Source organism: Sparus aurata, chromosome 23 (genome assembly GCF_900880675.1).
Source record: "Sparus aurata chromosome 23, fSpaAur1.1, whole genome shotgun sequence".
Classification (NCBI taxonomy): Eukaryota; Metazoa; Chordata; class Actinopteri; order Spariformes; family Sparidae; genus Sparus; species Sparus aurata.
The window spans coordinates 16,923,310-16,941,571 of NC_044209.1; the positions used below are offsets into that span (position 1 = coordinate 16,923,310).

An 18,262-nucleotide genomic window follows, 5' to 3' on the forward strand; every position below is an offset into this window, starting at 1 on the left:
TTGCCTTAATATGTATTTAAATATGGGCGTCTCTGCCAGAACACGCAAAATATTGGGAGGAGTAGATGCAAATAGATTAATTTAGCGCACGCAATGTGATTTACCAAACCTAGAACTAATTGCGTTCGCTGATTTTGCGTCTTTATTTAGCACGTTTGAAAGTCATGTATTAACTGGCACAGCTTTACGCACACATGGCTGCGGTCGTTGTAGCAAGGAGGAGGCATAGGCACAACGAACGAACTATCTCTAACAAACAAAACAAACAACAACAGCCACCAAAAAACGACGACCAAGCCTAAATTTAAACAAAATGAATGTTGAAATTGCCATTATCTATTTTCTTTCCGTTTTCGCAGGCTGCCCTGGTGTCCACTAATGCGTAACGCGCGTCCATCTCCTCCTGCGATCTCCCCTCCCTCTCCCGGCTGCTCAGATGAAACACCACTGATGTTTAACGACCTCCCGACTCCCTGTACGCCACCCTCGATCCCCTTTGCCAGGGCATTGATGGCCATCGTCAGCCCAGATACAGCACTGACTAGCTGCCTGGTGTGCGTAACGATGGCACTAGTGTCCCGCCTGAGCGCGCGCGTGCAGAGGCCACAGCTCGCACATCCTGTGCCATGGAATGTAACCTGTCTTCAAGTGCCACAGACTGTTTCATCATAGGGAAAAACATCTTGTGATACTGGAAAATGAAACGCACACACTTCTGCGCCACTGTTGGAAAATAAAATCCTCTGATAAATGCAGAAGCAAAAATACTTTTGTAGCCTAAATTATGAAATTACGCGTTTTCAGTGCATATTCAACTAAACGTTAACACAGGAAGCATATTCTTTTTCTTTTTTTCTTTTTTTGGCACATATCTAAATAAATTAAATGTATCCAATAAAAGAAATGCGTGTTTGTGCTATTATGGGCATACCTTGCTCTGCAGTTTCTGGCTCAAGGGTGTCAAATCCTTGAATTCCCCAAATCTGTTCATCGGAGAAAGTCAGCAGTACCTGCTGCTCAATTGAAGACAGGGGATGTCCTCTGTCGGTCCACCACCTGTTTTATTTGCCGAGGTTTTATTATAAGCCATTTTTTCTTTTGCTCTTCTTCTTACATCTTGCCATCCCCTCTTAATTTCATCGGCCGTTCTTCTTGTTTTGCTGACAGCATTAACTTTGTCACAGATATCCTCCCATATTTCCTCCCGTTTCTCCTGGATATATTAATGTTTCCTTGTTGTAACTCGTGAATATGTTTGATTGCCTCCTCCACTAACACCTCCAATTCAATAGCTTCAAATTTCATCTTTAGTTTGCGCCCACTCTCTCCCACGTTCTCCATGGTGAAAACTAGTAACACACGCAAAAACCTCATTTAAATAGGGCGGTTTCCAACACGTTTGCCCCTGTTATTCATTGCGCGAGCAATCTTAGTTGATCACCCACAACACGCAAACCAACAGCGCGTGCAATCTTTTAGCGCACGCAAGCAATTTAGCACCCCTTATCTGGGATCTTAGTAAATCAGGCCCTGAGTGTTTTACTGTTAAAGTAGTTGCCTGATATCATGTCAGTGATATTATTGTTCTTCATCTCAGCAGTCCCAATTCTCTTTACCTCCGGTTTATAAATTAATTAGACTGAAAAAGCAGAATTAAAAAAGAGTCCTCTTGAGGCCCATCCCTACTAATGAGGCATCTATGAGTCAGCGTGTTCCATTTTCTTGCGTCAGTAATCAGTAAGTGGCAGTTTGCTAACATGAACAAACATGAACAAATACCTGCTGTTACCATTATTCCAAAATGAATAACAACATACCTCAACTAAACCTGTTTAGATATGAAGATTAATATTCATCAGACAAACAGCTGAACATCATTGCCCTGTATGAGAGAAGTTTTGAAGATGAACAGCTTCAGGACTGTGACAATTTCTTTCTCTTCATTTACAAAATGAGGACCAAAAACAATCAAAACAAATGTCAGGGAGAACCTTGAGCAGATTTTAGGTGCTTTAATGACAACATTATCAACAAAGAAGCCAAACAACCATTGGCATTTTCACTCAGAAGTGCACTTTATTGAACAGTATGAGATTAGATGAGATGAGACAAAATCAGAAAAAGATTGGTGACACTTTAAAGGAAAAATTTGAATGTCCTAATGTCTGGCATCTGTATTTGTCATCTCCACTCATTCATTCAGGTTTTTTCATATCATTTGTCTGTACATTTATGCAAAAATCAGAAACAAAACAATCAGCTGGTTAACACTATCAACCAATTCTCTCTATTTCTCTCTATGAACACACAGAAATAATTATTTAGTATTAAGACAAAAGGGTCATTCAGGATAATTTGTTTGGAAAGCCTGATGTTCATGTCATATACGACCTATAGCTTGTAATCAAGGTTCAAGGGTTCAGTGACACCCATGAATAAAACATCATTTAAATTGCAGTGCATTGATTCCAATCAACTATTAAACTTAACTAAAACTTAACTCGAAAAAGATAAAAACATGGATGAATAACATATAAAATATACTCAAGGAGAAAAAATGAAAAACAAAATGTCTCTGCATCATAATGGTGTGGTGGTTAGGACCAGTACAATGAAACCACAATGTGCCTGGTTTAAATCTGACTGGGGAACTTTGCTGTGACACACACACACACACACACACACACACGCACACACACACATGTCCTGTCTCTCTCTGATCTTTAATTTAAAAAAAGTGAAAATGTCCTATTCAGGAAAAAAAAAAAAATCAAGAATAACAACAAGAAAACTCAACATACAATCAGGGAGTACAGGGATAACAACTTGACATAAATGGTTGAGACCAAATCTCAGAGGCCTCCTGTCTCTACGCAGCAGGTCTGCAGGGACCTTTAGTTTGTAGTCAGGCATCTGCTGCTTCTCCCCACAGAGCAAAACTGAAACATCCACAAGAAAGACAAACATCAAAACTGTGACATTTATCAGCTGCTACTGTGAGTAAATACATTGTCAGCATTATTTAAAACAGGTTAGAATCAGTGCATCATGTGAACATTCTAACCAATGTTTTACCAAATCTGTGGTGTTTCTTCTTCTTGGCTTTCCTTCAAGTAATTGAAGTGTTTTTTCACCTCTGCAAGTTCCACCGTGAAATCTAAAATGACAAAGAAACATTTTGTTACAAGTGCACCATCATTAACACTATTGGAAATGTCTTGCCATTACTTTCAATAAACATTGAAGATATTTTTAGAGACTGTCTTTTTTTTTTCTTTTTAACTTTGATACAACTCCTTTACCTGGGAGTGAGTAATCATTTGTCTTGAGTGACAGCTCGATTGATTTCTGCATCGTTTCCTTCAGTTCCTTCAGGATGTCATCCTAATTCAGCATCAGAAACTTTAGTAGTTATCACTCATACTGTCAAACAGTGTTCAATGTTAAAATGAATCCTATGTGATTTGTCTGTCTATATTTGTGTTCAGACCAGACAAAAAACCAAACAGATGACCTAGAATTGTTGATGAATATAAAGATGTGCTGCATAACATGTTTGAGTGTATCATCATTGGATTTGATAGAATGTGACAAACCTTCAGGTCTCTCAGCTGGCTCAACATTACATCTTTAGCCTGGTCAAACATGGTGTTCTTTAAAGAATATACATGCTGCTTGATAGTGTCCCTCATATTTTTCAGTGAGTCCTTTCCTCTAAATCCTTTTGCTTCTGCAATAAACAGAACAAACATGTCAACTACATTTTCTGCACTATGTTAACAATGCAAATGTGTATTTTTACACTACCAGGTTGTATATGTCGTGATCTTTTAGCTTACGTTGATAGCAGTCCTGCATGTTTTCCTCGATTGTCGTTGTCAGACTCTTGTAGATCGTTTTTTTGGACTCCCGGATGGTTTTGTTGAGTACAGTCTTAATCTTTTCTTCCTTAGAGAAAAAAACAATACAAAGCAACATATTGAACACATTGAACACATTTTGCTGTGATGACACACATTCTACTTGTAGAATGTGTGTCATCACAGCAAAATGTGTTTCTGGCGACACCTATTGTTATGCTAACTATGACAGAAGTGATTTGAGTATTTTGGCAGGAGTTTCCCTCTGTGGACAGATCTTTGTAAGCATGATTGTGTTACAAGTGTGCAAGATGCAACCATTAAACTTTAGAGCTGTGCAACTGTTCTATATGATATGCTCTTGCATATAAAATCTAACAAATATAGATTATTATAGATATTAGATAGCATTATAGACAGATATTATAGCATTAATATGTGTCTAGGGTGAAATCTTGTGGCTGTGGGCTTCCGGCATGTGTATAATGCCATCTGGTTGCAGATTATGAATGGGATGTATTGTTCATTTTACTTTGTAATGTTACAATGAAAGAACTCGACTAAGGAGTTCATCCTGTGAGGGGGTTGATGAAGCCTGTTCCTGTGTACATGTGTTTCAAGCTTAGGTTGGCGTATGACACACACGACAATGGTTGAAGTGTAAAGGACGTTATTTGTGTATCCTGAGACGGATGTGGAGATGATTAGAATTAGAGATGCACCGATCAGGATTTTTGGGGCCGATCACCGATCACCGATTACCAAAAGCAGTATCTGCCGATCCCGATATTGCCGATCACCGATCACAGCGTCAAATTAATAAATTCTTTTATATTGTTGTCTTGTGTAACTTTCATATATTTAATTAATGATTCTTCTTACACAACATTGACATTGTATTATTAAGTATAAAAATTAGGAGATGAGAAAGTATCATGAATAGACCACCGTTTTATTGCAGGCTGAGGCAATGTGCAATATTTCACACTCTAGAGACTCTCTTAGAGACAACTTGGACTCAGCTTACATAGAGTAACTGTAGATTACTAGTGGAAGTGCATGCAGTCAGGGTGGGAATTTTGTCATTTTAGGGGCAAGTCCATTTGGCCTGCACTTTTGTTTTCAGGGGCACCAAGACCACATGACAGGGCACAAAGGCCACTGAGTAAAATTTGTTGATTTACCTTTCAGACTGATACCATAACATCCTAATTTATAATAAGACATGGATTATGTATTAACACATTTTCTAATACCAAAATCAAGTTAAAGTTACATTAGAAAGTAGTTTTTGTTAAGTAGGGTTAGGGTGAGGTGATTTTTGTGACAGCACACTGAATATTAGTGTTATTGAATATTTCTCCCAATAGAAATTCCCCAAAATTATGGCAAAGCACATTTTTTCCAAACAAAAAATTGTAGAATAACCAGCAGGAGACCACTGATGTGTGGAGTGATTTTGGTGGCACTACACTCTGGATAATAGTGAAGTTATTGAATTTTTTGTAGTTTCTCTTTTCGGTGTTGCACTTTGTAGACGGTCCCTGCGCCCTCGTCTCACAGACGGCTGATCATACAGACCAGAGTTAATGTCCAGACGCTCGTTTTGATGAAAATACGGTTCTAGCTCGTTGTCTTCCTCACTACGGTAGGAAGGAGCCGTCGTTTGTGTTTTAACAAGGTTTCACTTATGAGTTAATGATCCGGGAAGTTCGAATCTGTGAATATATTTCCAACTTTACCAAACTAAATCCTACCACATAAGTCAGTTACGTATCATGTCAAAACCGGCTGCGCTCGCTCGCTGTGCTGTAAGTTTCGTACTTCTGTTTTGAGACGCTGCTGCTGTTTGAGAGGCTTTCACGTGAGATCATCGTGATGATGAGACTCTATCTGCACGAACCGCGGACTCACTGAAGTTACTGTGAGTGACTACTGTGCACTCAGGTGGCTGTAATTAAAGGCAAGCCCGCTACGCTGACCGGGCCAGGGGCACAGAGGCCACTGTGGCCGTACAATGAGTTTTTTTTCACGCTGCATCAAGGCCAAAGTACGGGGCAACGGCGGCCAACGACTGATTTTCAGTTGCCACGACAGCAGTTAACATCAAAATAAGAAGATGGATGTGACTACTGAGTAATTAGTTAATACTATAGTAATGACGATCAAGAAGTTATGGTCCAAATGTTTACAAGTTAATGGATGTTATTGCTGGCAAGATGGTCTCTTGTTAATGCCAAGGTAATATTTTCAGTTTTTCTTCTTTCTTCTTATCCTTTAAAAAATATATATTTACTTATTTATTAACTGTTCTTTCAATCTATCTAATCTTATTTTCATAGCAGGACCGTTGGCAGTCAGTGTTTTTTTTAATCTGTTAGCACTGTTAGCACTGGCTAAGACCTGGAGTTCTTCTCAGTGTTCAATTCTGTCTAATTTACAAAGCAATACAGTGAATAGATGATAGTTAGATGAATGTTTTCCCTGGACAAACAGCTTGACAAGGGACTAATGAATAGGATGGTATTGTTTTCATATTTTACCTCTGTCTTGAGAAATGTCAGTTGCAGTTCGACATCTTTGTACTTCTGAATCAGCTCCTTTGTGTCAAGGGAAAACGTATTGATGACCCCATTGAATGCTCCACATTTTCTCTCATTCCTGAAACATGTTAACAAATTGGACGTTTCTTGAAGGAAGCATTGACAAGTTTGAATTTCAGTGATGAAATTTGTATATATGTATTTTCTTACATAATTTATATTAACTGTATTAAAGAATCTTTTAATTCTGTACATTCTAGTTATACACCCAAGTTAACTAATTTCTCACGGGAACGTCTTCTTGAATTCCTCATCAATGCTGTCAGTCAGGCATGAAGCTAACTTGACATTGAAGTTTATTGGTTTCTTTTCCTTTTTTTTTGGTTTGTGGACGCCACCGTTCTCAACCACACACTTCAGTGTCTTGTGAGCAGCGCTCCCTTTTACTCCTCTCTGAAACAAAACAGAAAACATGAACAGACAGTTAACATGTTTATATAAAGACCAAAATCAGTTGTTTTTATTTAATAATGTTTGAAATACATACAGGTTGTAAGATGGACTTTAACACTCTGTCACACGAGCTTTCTGATTTTTCAACCCCCTCACTCAGGCATTTGTCAAAAGTCATGTAAGCCTCTTCCATGGGTCTTTTGACTTTTGCAAGTCCATGACTTATTTTTTCATCAAGGTCTTTGCACACATCTGCTGTATTGCCAGCCTGAAAAGAAACAACACATTCAGTATTTGAAGACATTAAACCATAATGCTTTGGTGCTTGCATTTTCGTACAATGTTTAATATATGCTTATTTTTTTCTAAAATTCTGTTGACTGTGATTAAATACACAAAAAAATCTATCTTGATGGCAAAAAATGTCTTCCATTACATTTCTAATCAGAATTAAAAGTAAATCAACACAGAAGTCTGTTTACTGAGTTGCTCTGAATATTTACTGTCAATATTAATACATTTGAAGAAAATTATAAAATGTTTTATTAAATCATCTTACCACGTTTCTGCTGCGGGCCCCTTGAATCAGAGAGAGAATCCCATAAGCTTCAGACACATAGTTTAATGTCTCTGAGTGACAGTCATTGAGATCTTGCAGAAATTCCTGGAGTTTGGGTATTTCTATAAAAATAAAAAAAATGCAGTTGTATGTATTTATGTTTAACACCTTAATTTATTTTTCATAATCCAGTAAGCAATTTACGTATAATACTGAATATATTTGAGCTGTACATGTTTTGTTATCCACAAAGTGTTCATATATGGAGACTTCTCCTACCAGTTTCATCTGGTTCCAGATGCCTTTTCTTGAAAAACTCTTTGGAGCTCACTGTGAACACTTTGAAACAGTCATCACCAAAATGTTTCTGAAAACACAAACAAAATTGAAGGGTTTTAGAGCAGGCTTGCAGTTGTAGACAATCTTTGGTTAGACTTCCTGTCTGTCTATGAAACTCACCTTAACCTTGTTTAGTTTCTTGAATTCTTTGTTCACTTCTTCCTTGGCTTTCATGTTTTTTTTAAATATGAGCGCACGGACACCAGCTGCTGAACTGTAAGAAAAGATTTGTATGAAGAGGAACCTCGTACAGTATAAAGTTTTTTTGCATACAGTGTTCTTTCCTATCAAAATTATCTTCTTGTAAAACTGTTACTATTGTTTCTATAATTCATATCTTAAGCAGTAACACTTTATTCCACTCTACCCCCTGAGCTACAGCTGCCCCAGATGTCATACAGTATATAAATATCTACTTTGGCATATGTTAAATCACTTACGAGTCATCCGAATCTTCAATATTGTCCGACTTGGTGCAGATAAAATGTATCTGCTGACACTCGCCACCATTTCCCATGATGCTGCTGGCACTTTTCAGGATCTCCCAGGTTTCTTTCTCTGCTGCTGCTCGATTAAGTTCAGTCACAATCCACACAGTAGAACAACTTTCAACAACCTGAAGGAGCATAATCCCAAGGTTACTATGAACAGGTATTAGTGCTTTGTAATAACTTGATGTAACAATTTTCTGATAACACAGTAATGCACTTTAAACAGCAGTCCATGCATTTAAATCACCGATTTCCACATTTCATCTCTGCTCTTGTTACGGTCACCAGTTCCAGGAAGATCCACAATTGTGACATGCTGGAGAAGATAATTCTTGGGCACCCTGACAGTCACACACTTCACTAGTGGCCAATACCATCTCTTTCTGTCTTTACCATCTCCGTCCTTTGAGTCATTTTTTGTGTATTTGACACATTTTGCAGACAGCTCCTTAGCCTGAAACAAATAATGAAAGCTATGTTATAAATTCATTCAGATACTGGTAGACAAATTCCTTACTGTGTGTACTGGTACATGCAGTGGTACACAGTATAATGTTATCAACCAAAGTGGTAACTGTGTTACCGAATTCTAACCATATGTACATAAATATGCTTATAAAAAGTGAGCAGTGTAATAATATGTTCCAAACTGGTTTTGAACCCCAGTCAAAAACAGGTGAGAGTCCTGTATTTGTAATTTTGGAGAATTCAAACTCAGAATTTTAATATTTATGATATTAATGAGGTAATAATTCAAACACAGATTTTTTTTCCATAACTGAATAGACAAGCTGTTCTTAGAGGAAAATAAGGTCCCCAGAACATTGTTTGAAGCTAGAAACATGGCAGGGTCCGCCAAATATGAACAAAGTAAAACAGTATGAAATTGTGGTGTCAGTTTGATTATTCAGTTTATTCAGTTATGACAATGAAGAGAGTTTGTTTATGTATTCGTTTTGACAATAAAAATCAGCAAATGAAGATCTGATTAAGATATCTCCTCCAAAACTACATAGTGCACCTTTAACCCATTTTAGCACAACAGCTCATTGCAAAGATGGGTTTTGTAGTTTGAGTATACATGATGATCCTGGAGCAACATTAATTTTGATGTTCCAAAAAGATCATCAACACTTTTATATGAGATAAACCATGTATACATGATATTTTGTCTCACTTACTGATTCACATGTCAAAATCTTCCTCTTGGATTGGAGAAATTCTGGAATTTCTTTGAAGTATTTGTTATCCATGAGGTCGTCAGCAGATTTGTTTCTCCATTCCTCTCCATACACTGCTGACAGCTTTTCATCAATGTCACGATAATCTTCCTCTTCGTCCTGATCATTTCCCACATCTGCATTATCCCCAAGGAAATTCAACAAGGACCACAACTCGTCTTTCCACTCCTAAAATTTACATGATTGTGTTTAACTCATGTTTAAATGGCATGTAACAACGATAATATCTGTGCTAATATATCTTTTTGCAGCTATATAATGTTTTCCAACTCGTTTCAAGTAAATGTTGGATTTACAGTCATTCAACTAATTGTACCTCTTTTGTGATGAACTCAATGTCCGCCTCATACTTTGGGCTCTTCATGTTGGCCTCCACTTTAATCATGACTGAGGTACATGCACTGATGCTTCCTGAAGGCAGAAGGTTCTTCTCTCCAATGACAGCATTTATCAAAGAGCTCTTTCCAGCCCCAGTTTTACCAAAAACACCAACCAGGACCCTCTTGTCTGTCTCCAGGTCACTGATTTTATTCCTGTTGCAACAGATTTAAGTTAAAGTTTAGCTTAAAGATTTGTTAATTGATCCAATTCATCCGTCCTCATTCTCCTTCTGCGTTTGACACAGTTAACCACCAAATCTTCCCCTCCACTATGGCTAAACTTGGCAACGCTTATCCTGCTCTAACCAAGTTTACATCATACCTGAGAAATCAAACCTTTCAGGTCATATGGAATGGCTCCTTGACCAAACCCTCCTCTCTGGAAACTGGTGTCCCTAAAGGCTCAGTACAAGGACCACTTCTATTTTACTATAAACTAGATCACTAGACTATGCAATAGCATCATATGGATTCTCTTACCACTATTATGTAGACGAAAGCCAACTGTTCCTGTCTTTTCCCCCATGCTCTGACACCGAAGTTGCAATGTACAGATCTCCTTGTTCCTCTTTCCACTCCTCGATCACTCCGCTCCTCAAATTTCGGCCTTTTATCCGTTCCATGCTCGAATTGTAGAACTAAAGGTGACTGTGCCTTTGCTGTTTTAGCCCCAACATTATGGAATAGTCTTCCCCATTCCCTAAGACTATCTGAATCTGTGGACAGTTTTAAGCGGCTGCTCAAAACCCACCTCTACAGGCAAGCCTTTTTATAGATTTCCTTGTTTGTTTTCTCATATGCTGTGCCTCTTTTATTTATCCCTCCCTTTTGTTTTATTTTCCCCTGTTTGTCCTTCTTTTTTTTGCATTTTTGTGTGCTGCTGTGTTTATCTATTTGTTATTTGGAAAGCACTTTGGATCTATGTATCAAAAAGGTGCTATATAAATAAAGATTTACTTACTTACTTACATCTCAGCTTAGACAATATTGCACACCACCTCGAGCTCAATCTTCATAAAACTGAACTGCACTTCTATGTTCCTATCCTTATTACTTAAATCATAGCACTTATGTACTTAAGGTATCCTTGATAAATAGCAGCTACGATGCTCAGACGAGGGCTTGAAAATTCAATTTTTTCATTCTTACTTTATTGACGGTGATATGTTGTGGTTTCTTTCTTGTGACAAATGTACTCATTGTAAGTCACTTTGGACAAAAGCGTCTGCTAAATGCCCCAAATGTAAATGTAAAGGTTGTAGCAGTAGTATTCAAATTATTAGTAGAAGCCAGAGGCATGATTTGAACCATGAACCGAGTGATCATGTGCCTCACATTCATCCTCTATGGTAAAAGTTTGCTGGAAAATAGCTTAATCTTTTAAGAGGTATGATAGTGATTATAAGCACATCGAAAGAGTTGAACATTTTGACTGTTTAATGGTTTCTGTTTCTGAAAGCATGCAGGAGCTGAAAATTGCCAAAAGTAGAGGCTCATATAACAAGGAATGTTTAATATAAATATCTTGATAAACTCAATACTTACCTAAGGAACCTATTGATCTTGCTGTCTTGGTTAGGTAGCCTCTGTTGGACAAACCTCATGATGCTTTTCACATCAGACAGAATGATTTCTTCTGTAAGAATGCAAAGCCATACTGGATTTAGGATGCCTTAGAGTGTATCACCAGGCTCTGTGGCCACTTGGGCCACATGATACAAGGTTGTCTGGGTTGAAAGCATCATCCAATAAAAAAGAGGACTTCATAACATTGATAAATACATGCAGTTAAATATACATTTAGGGCATTCATATAATGTATGTTTTTAACTGTTTGAGGTGTTCTGATCAGAAGTGTTGGCCAAAATATAGAAACAGATGGTAAATGATTCCATTACATAACAGGTTTTCACCATATCTTATGTTTTAATTTTTTCAAAAAGTGATTTAAATACCTGTGTATGACCCTGGTCCACTGGCATGTTGACGTTTTTTAAGTGGTGAAGGCCATTTGCTGGACTCGCCCTGAAGATCCAGCTGTCTCTTTCCTTATTGTTTTTTTCACATACAAAATGTAAAACATTTAAAAAACAAACATTTGTTAAATACTCCTGTCAATATATTAAATTCTGGCTTGTGCGAAGCTAAAAGATATGGCTACCTTTAAAATATGAACATGAACTCTTCATGTGATCAATAAGATACTGAACTGATACTAACCTTTATCCTTTGTTGCACTGGTCGATGGCAAAACCTGAGAACGAATAAGAATGTTGACTCTGTTTTTGATCTAGAAATGATATTCACACTCAGGCCTTTTCCTTCCAATGGGTCTTCAGGCTTGAACAAAAAATCTTTACATTTCACACAACAATATCTGTATTTATGTTCTCAGCCAATCTAGAATGAGCCTTACAAAATTCTTGGAAGTAGAGACCAGGAATGGGTTAATAAGTGACCACTTTATCACTTCTACTATGATTTTGTCTCAGTAATCACGTGTTCACATCTTAAGTCAAGAATGACTTAGTCTCAGTAACAATTCAGTAACTTAGTTGCATAAGCATGAGGAGGAGAGGCATGTTTACTGATTATGTTTCTGTGAAATCCAGAGTAATCTTTACCTGATCTGATCCAGCTGCTTCTTCATTTTCTTGTTGAAACTGCAAATCGAAATAAAACTCTAAGATGACAGTCATGTCAAATTTTGAGCAGATATTGAAACAACCTGTGTGATTGTGATAAAAAATATACAAAGATACAAACTGAAGTTGCAGTAACTTACATGAGGAGGAGAGTCAACTGTTTCCTGGTATGATGTGTTTTCTTCTCCCTAAAACAAAACAAAATAGTTGCAAACAAAAATGTTATACAGTATTATAACTCTACCTATAAGCATCATTAATACTTGTTGATGCTCCTGTCAGTGATAAAAACATATATCTTCATTAGTTAGATTAATGAGAGCAGATACAGTGAAATAATTTCATGGTGCAGAACATTACCTTTAACAACCTGAATCTTTTCTTGAATATTGCCCTTCGTCCCACTTTTGGAATCAAGTTAGCAATGTCTCGAAAATCAAGGCAGTAAAAACTTTCCTCATCAATGCCTTCATCTGTAACCCAAAAATGTTCATGTGAATTTTAGTCATACAGAAATCAGAATTATTTCAGCAGAAATGTGTTTAATAAAATGGTGAAACATGGACTACAACTTGCATTCTTGTTTGACAACCCTGTGTTGTAGAAATGTAAATAAATGAGCCTTATACGCTGCACTGAGGCATTTGATTTAATATTTTCTAAAGTGCTACAGCCTCACAGAACAAGCTGATTGCTTATTTATTTGATTGTAGTATTTGTCACTTTTCAGTCTTGATTTCAGTGCTGCTCTGAAGTTTAAGTGCTCCTTTTCAAGGTCTTTACTGTGAGTGGGTCTATAGTCTGAACACAGACAAGAATTGCCAGAATTAACTAACACTGATCTCTCCTATTTTCTTAAAATGTCAAAACTGCTAAAATATTTTCCAGCATTTTTTATGTCTGTAGTAGATGTCTCAGAATTAGTCAGTCAAATCAATTATGGATAATTGTTACAACTGTCACATACCCTGCCTGTTTTTTTCCCCCTCACCACAGATCCAGCCACACCCTCCTGCCTTCTACTAACCATGCTCCCGCCAGTTTTATCACGTGACCTGCTCCACCCACTTACTCCTCATTCCTCCTGATTACCTCAGTGCCACGTACAAGGCTCATTTATTTACATTTCTACAATACAGGGTTGTCAAACAAGAATGCAAGTTGTAGTCCATGTATGTCACTCACAAAACCAAAAATTATAAATAGATGAAACACAGAGTCAAGTACTGACACCTTGACTGACATCTTGCCCTCCGTAAGACTGTCCAGCATTCATTGTTTCCTGTTTATCTTCATCCTGTTGCCTGAACCCCTCCCTGATTCTGGGACTTTTTTTCATTGTCTCGTGCCTGGGTAATGTTGCCTTTCTGTTCACTAGTTTCAACCTCTGTTAGTTTTGAATAAAGGATTTGGAACTTTGCTGCTCTTTGACATGCTTGTCATGTTAGGCCAGTTCTGAGCCAGCACCAATAAAATAAACAAAGAATCACTGAAATACTTTACCTTCAAATTTTTGGATATATTCACTGAATCCCCACTCAGTTAATTTGTTACGGACAAAATCATCCATGATCAACAGCAACTAGAAGGTAAGGAATCATAATACAAGCAATCATCAGTGTTTGATATTTGGAGGGAAAAGAGACAAGGTTAACAAAAGGACAATTTTAAAATGTAATTTCACTGTAATAGTTTGTGGTTCAGAAGACAATTTTGCAAAAAAGCTGTTTTCCATTTCCATATTGAATAAAAAGTACGTTTCATGGATGTTGAATGATGTAATTCTATCACAACTGAAAAAAACCTGCTGAACTGAAAGCATTTTAAAATGTATCCTTGTTTTACTCTCCACTACCTCCTACCACTACTAAAAGCTTTGCAATAAAGGACATAAAGGGGCTGAGCTTTACAGAATGCAGTTAAATTAAATTAAATTACATAAATGACATGGTTATTACTACAAAATGACAAAATAACACAGTAAGTTTCTTATCCTGTTTAACTGTAGTTAACTCTCAGTTTTTAATGCAATGCATTGATGTTATTGTACTTACATTTAGTCTGTTCCTCTTTCCTGCATGAACATGACTCCTCCTGTGCTTGATGAACTCTGAGCTCTTCCTCTTATAAAGTCTCCACCCATCGCCAACGTTCTGTCCTCTCTGCTCATGAATCAGGTTCAGCACGATCAGTTTAAATGTGTTAATACAGATGTGTTAATGGAGTGAAGTTGAAGTACAAAGTAACATAAAAAGGAAAAAGTAATCTTAAAGTTCCCCAAAACTGCACTTAAGTACTGTGCTAGAGTACTTAGTTACTTTTCCACCTCTGTTAAAAGGATGAAACGGCAGGAGAGGGTTGTCTAATTATTGGTGTACTGGGGACTCCTGCTGGTTGTTTGGGGTGGTGTTAAACCAAAGTGTGTTTTTCTTCACGTACTATTTTATGTCCTAGGTGAGTTTATTTTATTCAAGCAGCTATATAATTTGCATAAACAAGATTGGTTCATCTGACTATGTGTCTGATTCTAACAGGAGTCTCAGTTCAAACTGAATGTTGGGAGAAGTATCATCATGTTACATTCTGAATCTAAACCCTTTGCATTTAAACTTAATGCTACAATGATAAGCTACATTGTGTAGAGGGCGTTGAGAGTTCTTTCTTTGTGTCACAGTGTTTTGTTTCTACAAGCCTGTATGCTACTGTAAGCATTTTCTTTACTTAAGGTTATTGAGGGCTCATTAAAGAAAGATAAAGGGCAACTACAACAGTACTTTACATGGTGAAATAAAATAAACAAAAACAAATAAAATCTGGAAGACATAAAATGAAATTGAATCAAATACCCATCACTAAATGAAGCTCAATGTTTTAATGTTTCCCACAGGCTCAAATTTTCGTGCTACATGCTTATTGTCTTTGTTGTTTGGTGCTGAACAGGTAGCTGTACATTGTTTTTTATAGACTTTTTGCTGAAAACAAACGTCTACTGCAGCTGAAACTCTATGGGAGCAGTGAGAGCAAAACAAAACAGTGACGTTGCTGACCAGACAGCTACACAATGAGCTGTAACTCTTCATAAAGCTCAAAGAAGACGCTGTAATACAAAACCCTTCAGTCTGACTGTGACATGGAAATATGCTGACATACACTTAGAGCTGTTCAAATATTGAGCTGGACAGTTCTCAGATAAACCTTCTGCTTGTGTATTGTCATCTAGATGTCGTCTGTTATACAATACTGTTTGTTGCTGTATAAGCAAGGTAGCTGTAATAGGATGGAAAAAAATCAACAACAAATTCAAGGAAAGAATAACAGATAAAATGAAAACATGAGGCAAAGAACTGTGTGTCCTCCATGCGGGAGGTGAGCGGCTGTGTCTGTCTCCATCTCTGGGAGAATAGCTCCTTCTGCTGACCAGTGTTTGGCTACTCAGTCTCCACAGTCAGCAAGCAACAGGCAGCATTTTTAATAAGTGCGATGTCAGAAAAGCAAAGGTGTTTCAGTCCTGCTGCTGCAGGTGCTTTAGTCCTGCAGTGACTCTAATATCTCTCCTATGTTTATGGCAGAGGCACAAGTCAACCACCCGCATACATACATTTACACCTGATATCTTCTAAGAAGAAAGCTTTAGGTTGATCTGTCATTTCAACTTTTACAAAGACTGCCTTTGATGTATGTATTTTGTGGAACGATGTATCAGGTTTGGTGGACCACAACGGTCCTGCTGTCAAACTGGCTTCACTGTTGATGTCATCACCATTTAACAACCGCCACTGCTGATGAAAATCTATCTGACCACATGACAAGGACCTCATTGCCTTCAGTAAAACATGGGTTTGAACATGTTGGAGACATTTGGGAAAATGTCAGTACACAACTCAACAAAATATCTAACAAAGGTTGAGTCGTATTTAGACATTTTACTGCAAAGATCCTAAATTATTGTATCTTTAAGTCATTTTTTGGAAGCAGTGATGTAGAATGTAGAAGATCACGTTTGTTGTTTTAAGTGTGATAAACAGGTTGAAAGGGTTGTGAGTTAGTTAACAAATTTTCCCCAGTCAGTTTATTTGAAGATATTCATATACAGGACTGATCGCTCCAACTGCCTTCACTACTGTTTACCCACGAGAATCACACCTGCAGTATGTCAACAACAGCAAGGCTTCTCTTCAATAAAGTAATAAGTAATAAAACCACTGAGACCAGAAGAATAAGACAAAGGCCTGTATATACTGGTTAGATATGGTTCACATGAGGTTAGTTTTTGGAACATGTTGAGATCAATACATAGCCTGAGAGTGCTGCCAGAGAACACAACCTCATCAGTGTATCAGAGGCCATCTGTGTTCAAAAAGAGATCAAATATTTGGCTTTAAGAAAGAACTTTTAGTTCTCAGTAAAGCCTTTGTACCTTTGTACCAGAGGAGTGCCTTAGTTGTGATTTTTTTTTCTTTATGAATTTCAGTACTCCGCACCAAAGAGCATCACATTTTGTTTGAAATTCTTGAGCACTCTAGACCTTTTCTTTCTAAGGCCATTTGTGTGTTGAAATAGTTTAAATAATGTATACTCATACGCATATGTCCAAAACAGGCAAACTCATGCAAAGAGAACTCAAAGCATTTATCCTGAAGTGGAAATAACCCACAGGGCATACAAGGTGAGTCACTTTTAAACACAGAGTGCGTCATAACATCATTTGTCAGTTGTGGCCTGAATCGTTGTGATCTGATCATTTATCCTAAGGAGGATCTAACCTGAAGGCTTACCCAGTCAGCCACAGTTATCGCATATGAACTGATGAGAGTAGTTAGAAACCTCAGCATGGAAAAATAGTCTTTAAACAACACTAATGATTCTCAGCCATGTTCATGGCTACATGTTCCATTTTCTTGCGTCAGTCAGTGATGATTTGTTATCACGAATACCTGCAAAATATTTTACACCAACCAGTTAGGGACGATTTATTCACTCATTCGTTGTCTCACCGTAGAACTAATAAACTAAATGTGAAAAGTATTTTGTTTGGGCTCTTCTCTTAATCTGTTGGTCAATGAAAGACCAAACAGATATGATTAATAATAATTAAATAGGTTAGATATGGTTTATATATGGCTAGAGATGATGGAGTTTATAGATTTTTTTTTTAAATTGACCACTTTCATATAGAATTATTGTGTTACTGTATTGTGTTATTGTTATTGTTTTGCAAATTATACCAGATCCACTACCTGTTAAACACAGTTTTGGTTACCTGATATCATGCCACTGATATTATTGTTCTTCCTCTTTGCAATCACATTTTTCTTTATCTCTGGTTTATAAATGATCTAAGCTGAAAAAGTATAATAAAAAAAAATCTTCTTGAGGCCCATCCCTAGTTTAAGCGCCATCTATGAGTCAGCGTGTTCCATTTTCTTGCATCAGTAAGCAGTAAGTGGCAGTTTGCTAACATGAGCAAACATGAACAAATACCTGCAGCTACCATTGTTCCAAAATGAATAACAACATGCCTCAACTAAACCTTTTTGGATAAGAAGATTTGATTTGTCAGATAAACAGCTAAACATCTTTGCCCTGTATGAAAGAAGTTTTTATTATGAACAGTTTGTTCTGTTTGTTCTCTTAATCTGTTGGTTCATTTGGTCACTTTCAGATGGAATTATTGTTACTGTGTTCTATTGTGTCATATAACTTTTTCAGTAAAGTAATTTCTTTATGAAAATAGTTCCTACCACGTGTTCA

At 37.2% G+C, this 18,262-nt stretch overlaps 1 protein-coding gene across 1 annotated transcript; it reads right to left on the reverse strand.

Moving 5' to 3' along the window:
• Positions 1–1,997: 1,997 nt before the first annotated feature.
• LOC115575307 (nuclear GTPase SLIP-GC-like) lies at positions 1,998–14,660 on the reverse strand. Its single transcript, XM_030407240.1, has 23 exons — positions 14,566–14,660; positions 14,015–14,093; positions 12,872–12,984; positions 12,652–12,699; positions 12,491–12,529; positions 12,087–12,120; positions 11,822–11,914; positions 11,412–11,502; positions 9,803–10,019; positions 9,427–9,654; positions 8,493–8,699; positions 8,195–8,370; positions 7,875–7,968; positions 7,695–7,782; positions 7,416–7,537; positions 6,951–7,124; positions 6,693–6,856; positions 6,404–6,521; positions 3,840–3,948; positions 3,597–3,730; positions 3,303–3,384; positions 3,076–3,157; positions 1,998–2,939 (listed from the first exon to the last, which is right to left on the reverse strand). The coding sequence occupies exons 2-23, from the start codon at positions 14,079–14,081 to the stop codon at positions 2,906–2,908; spliced, it is 2,514 nt and encodes an 837-aa protein (XP_030263100.1). The 5' UTR covers positions 14,082–14,093; positions 14,566–14,660; the 3' UTR covers positions 1,998–2,905.
• Between the last annotated feature and the right edge of the window lie 3,602 nt (positions 14,661–18,262).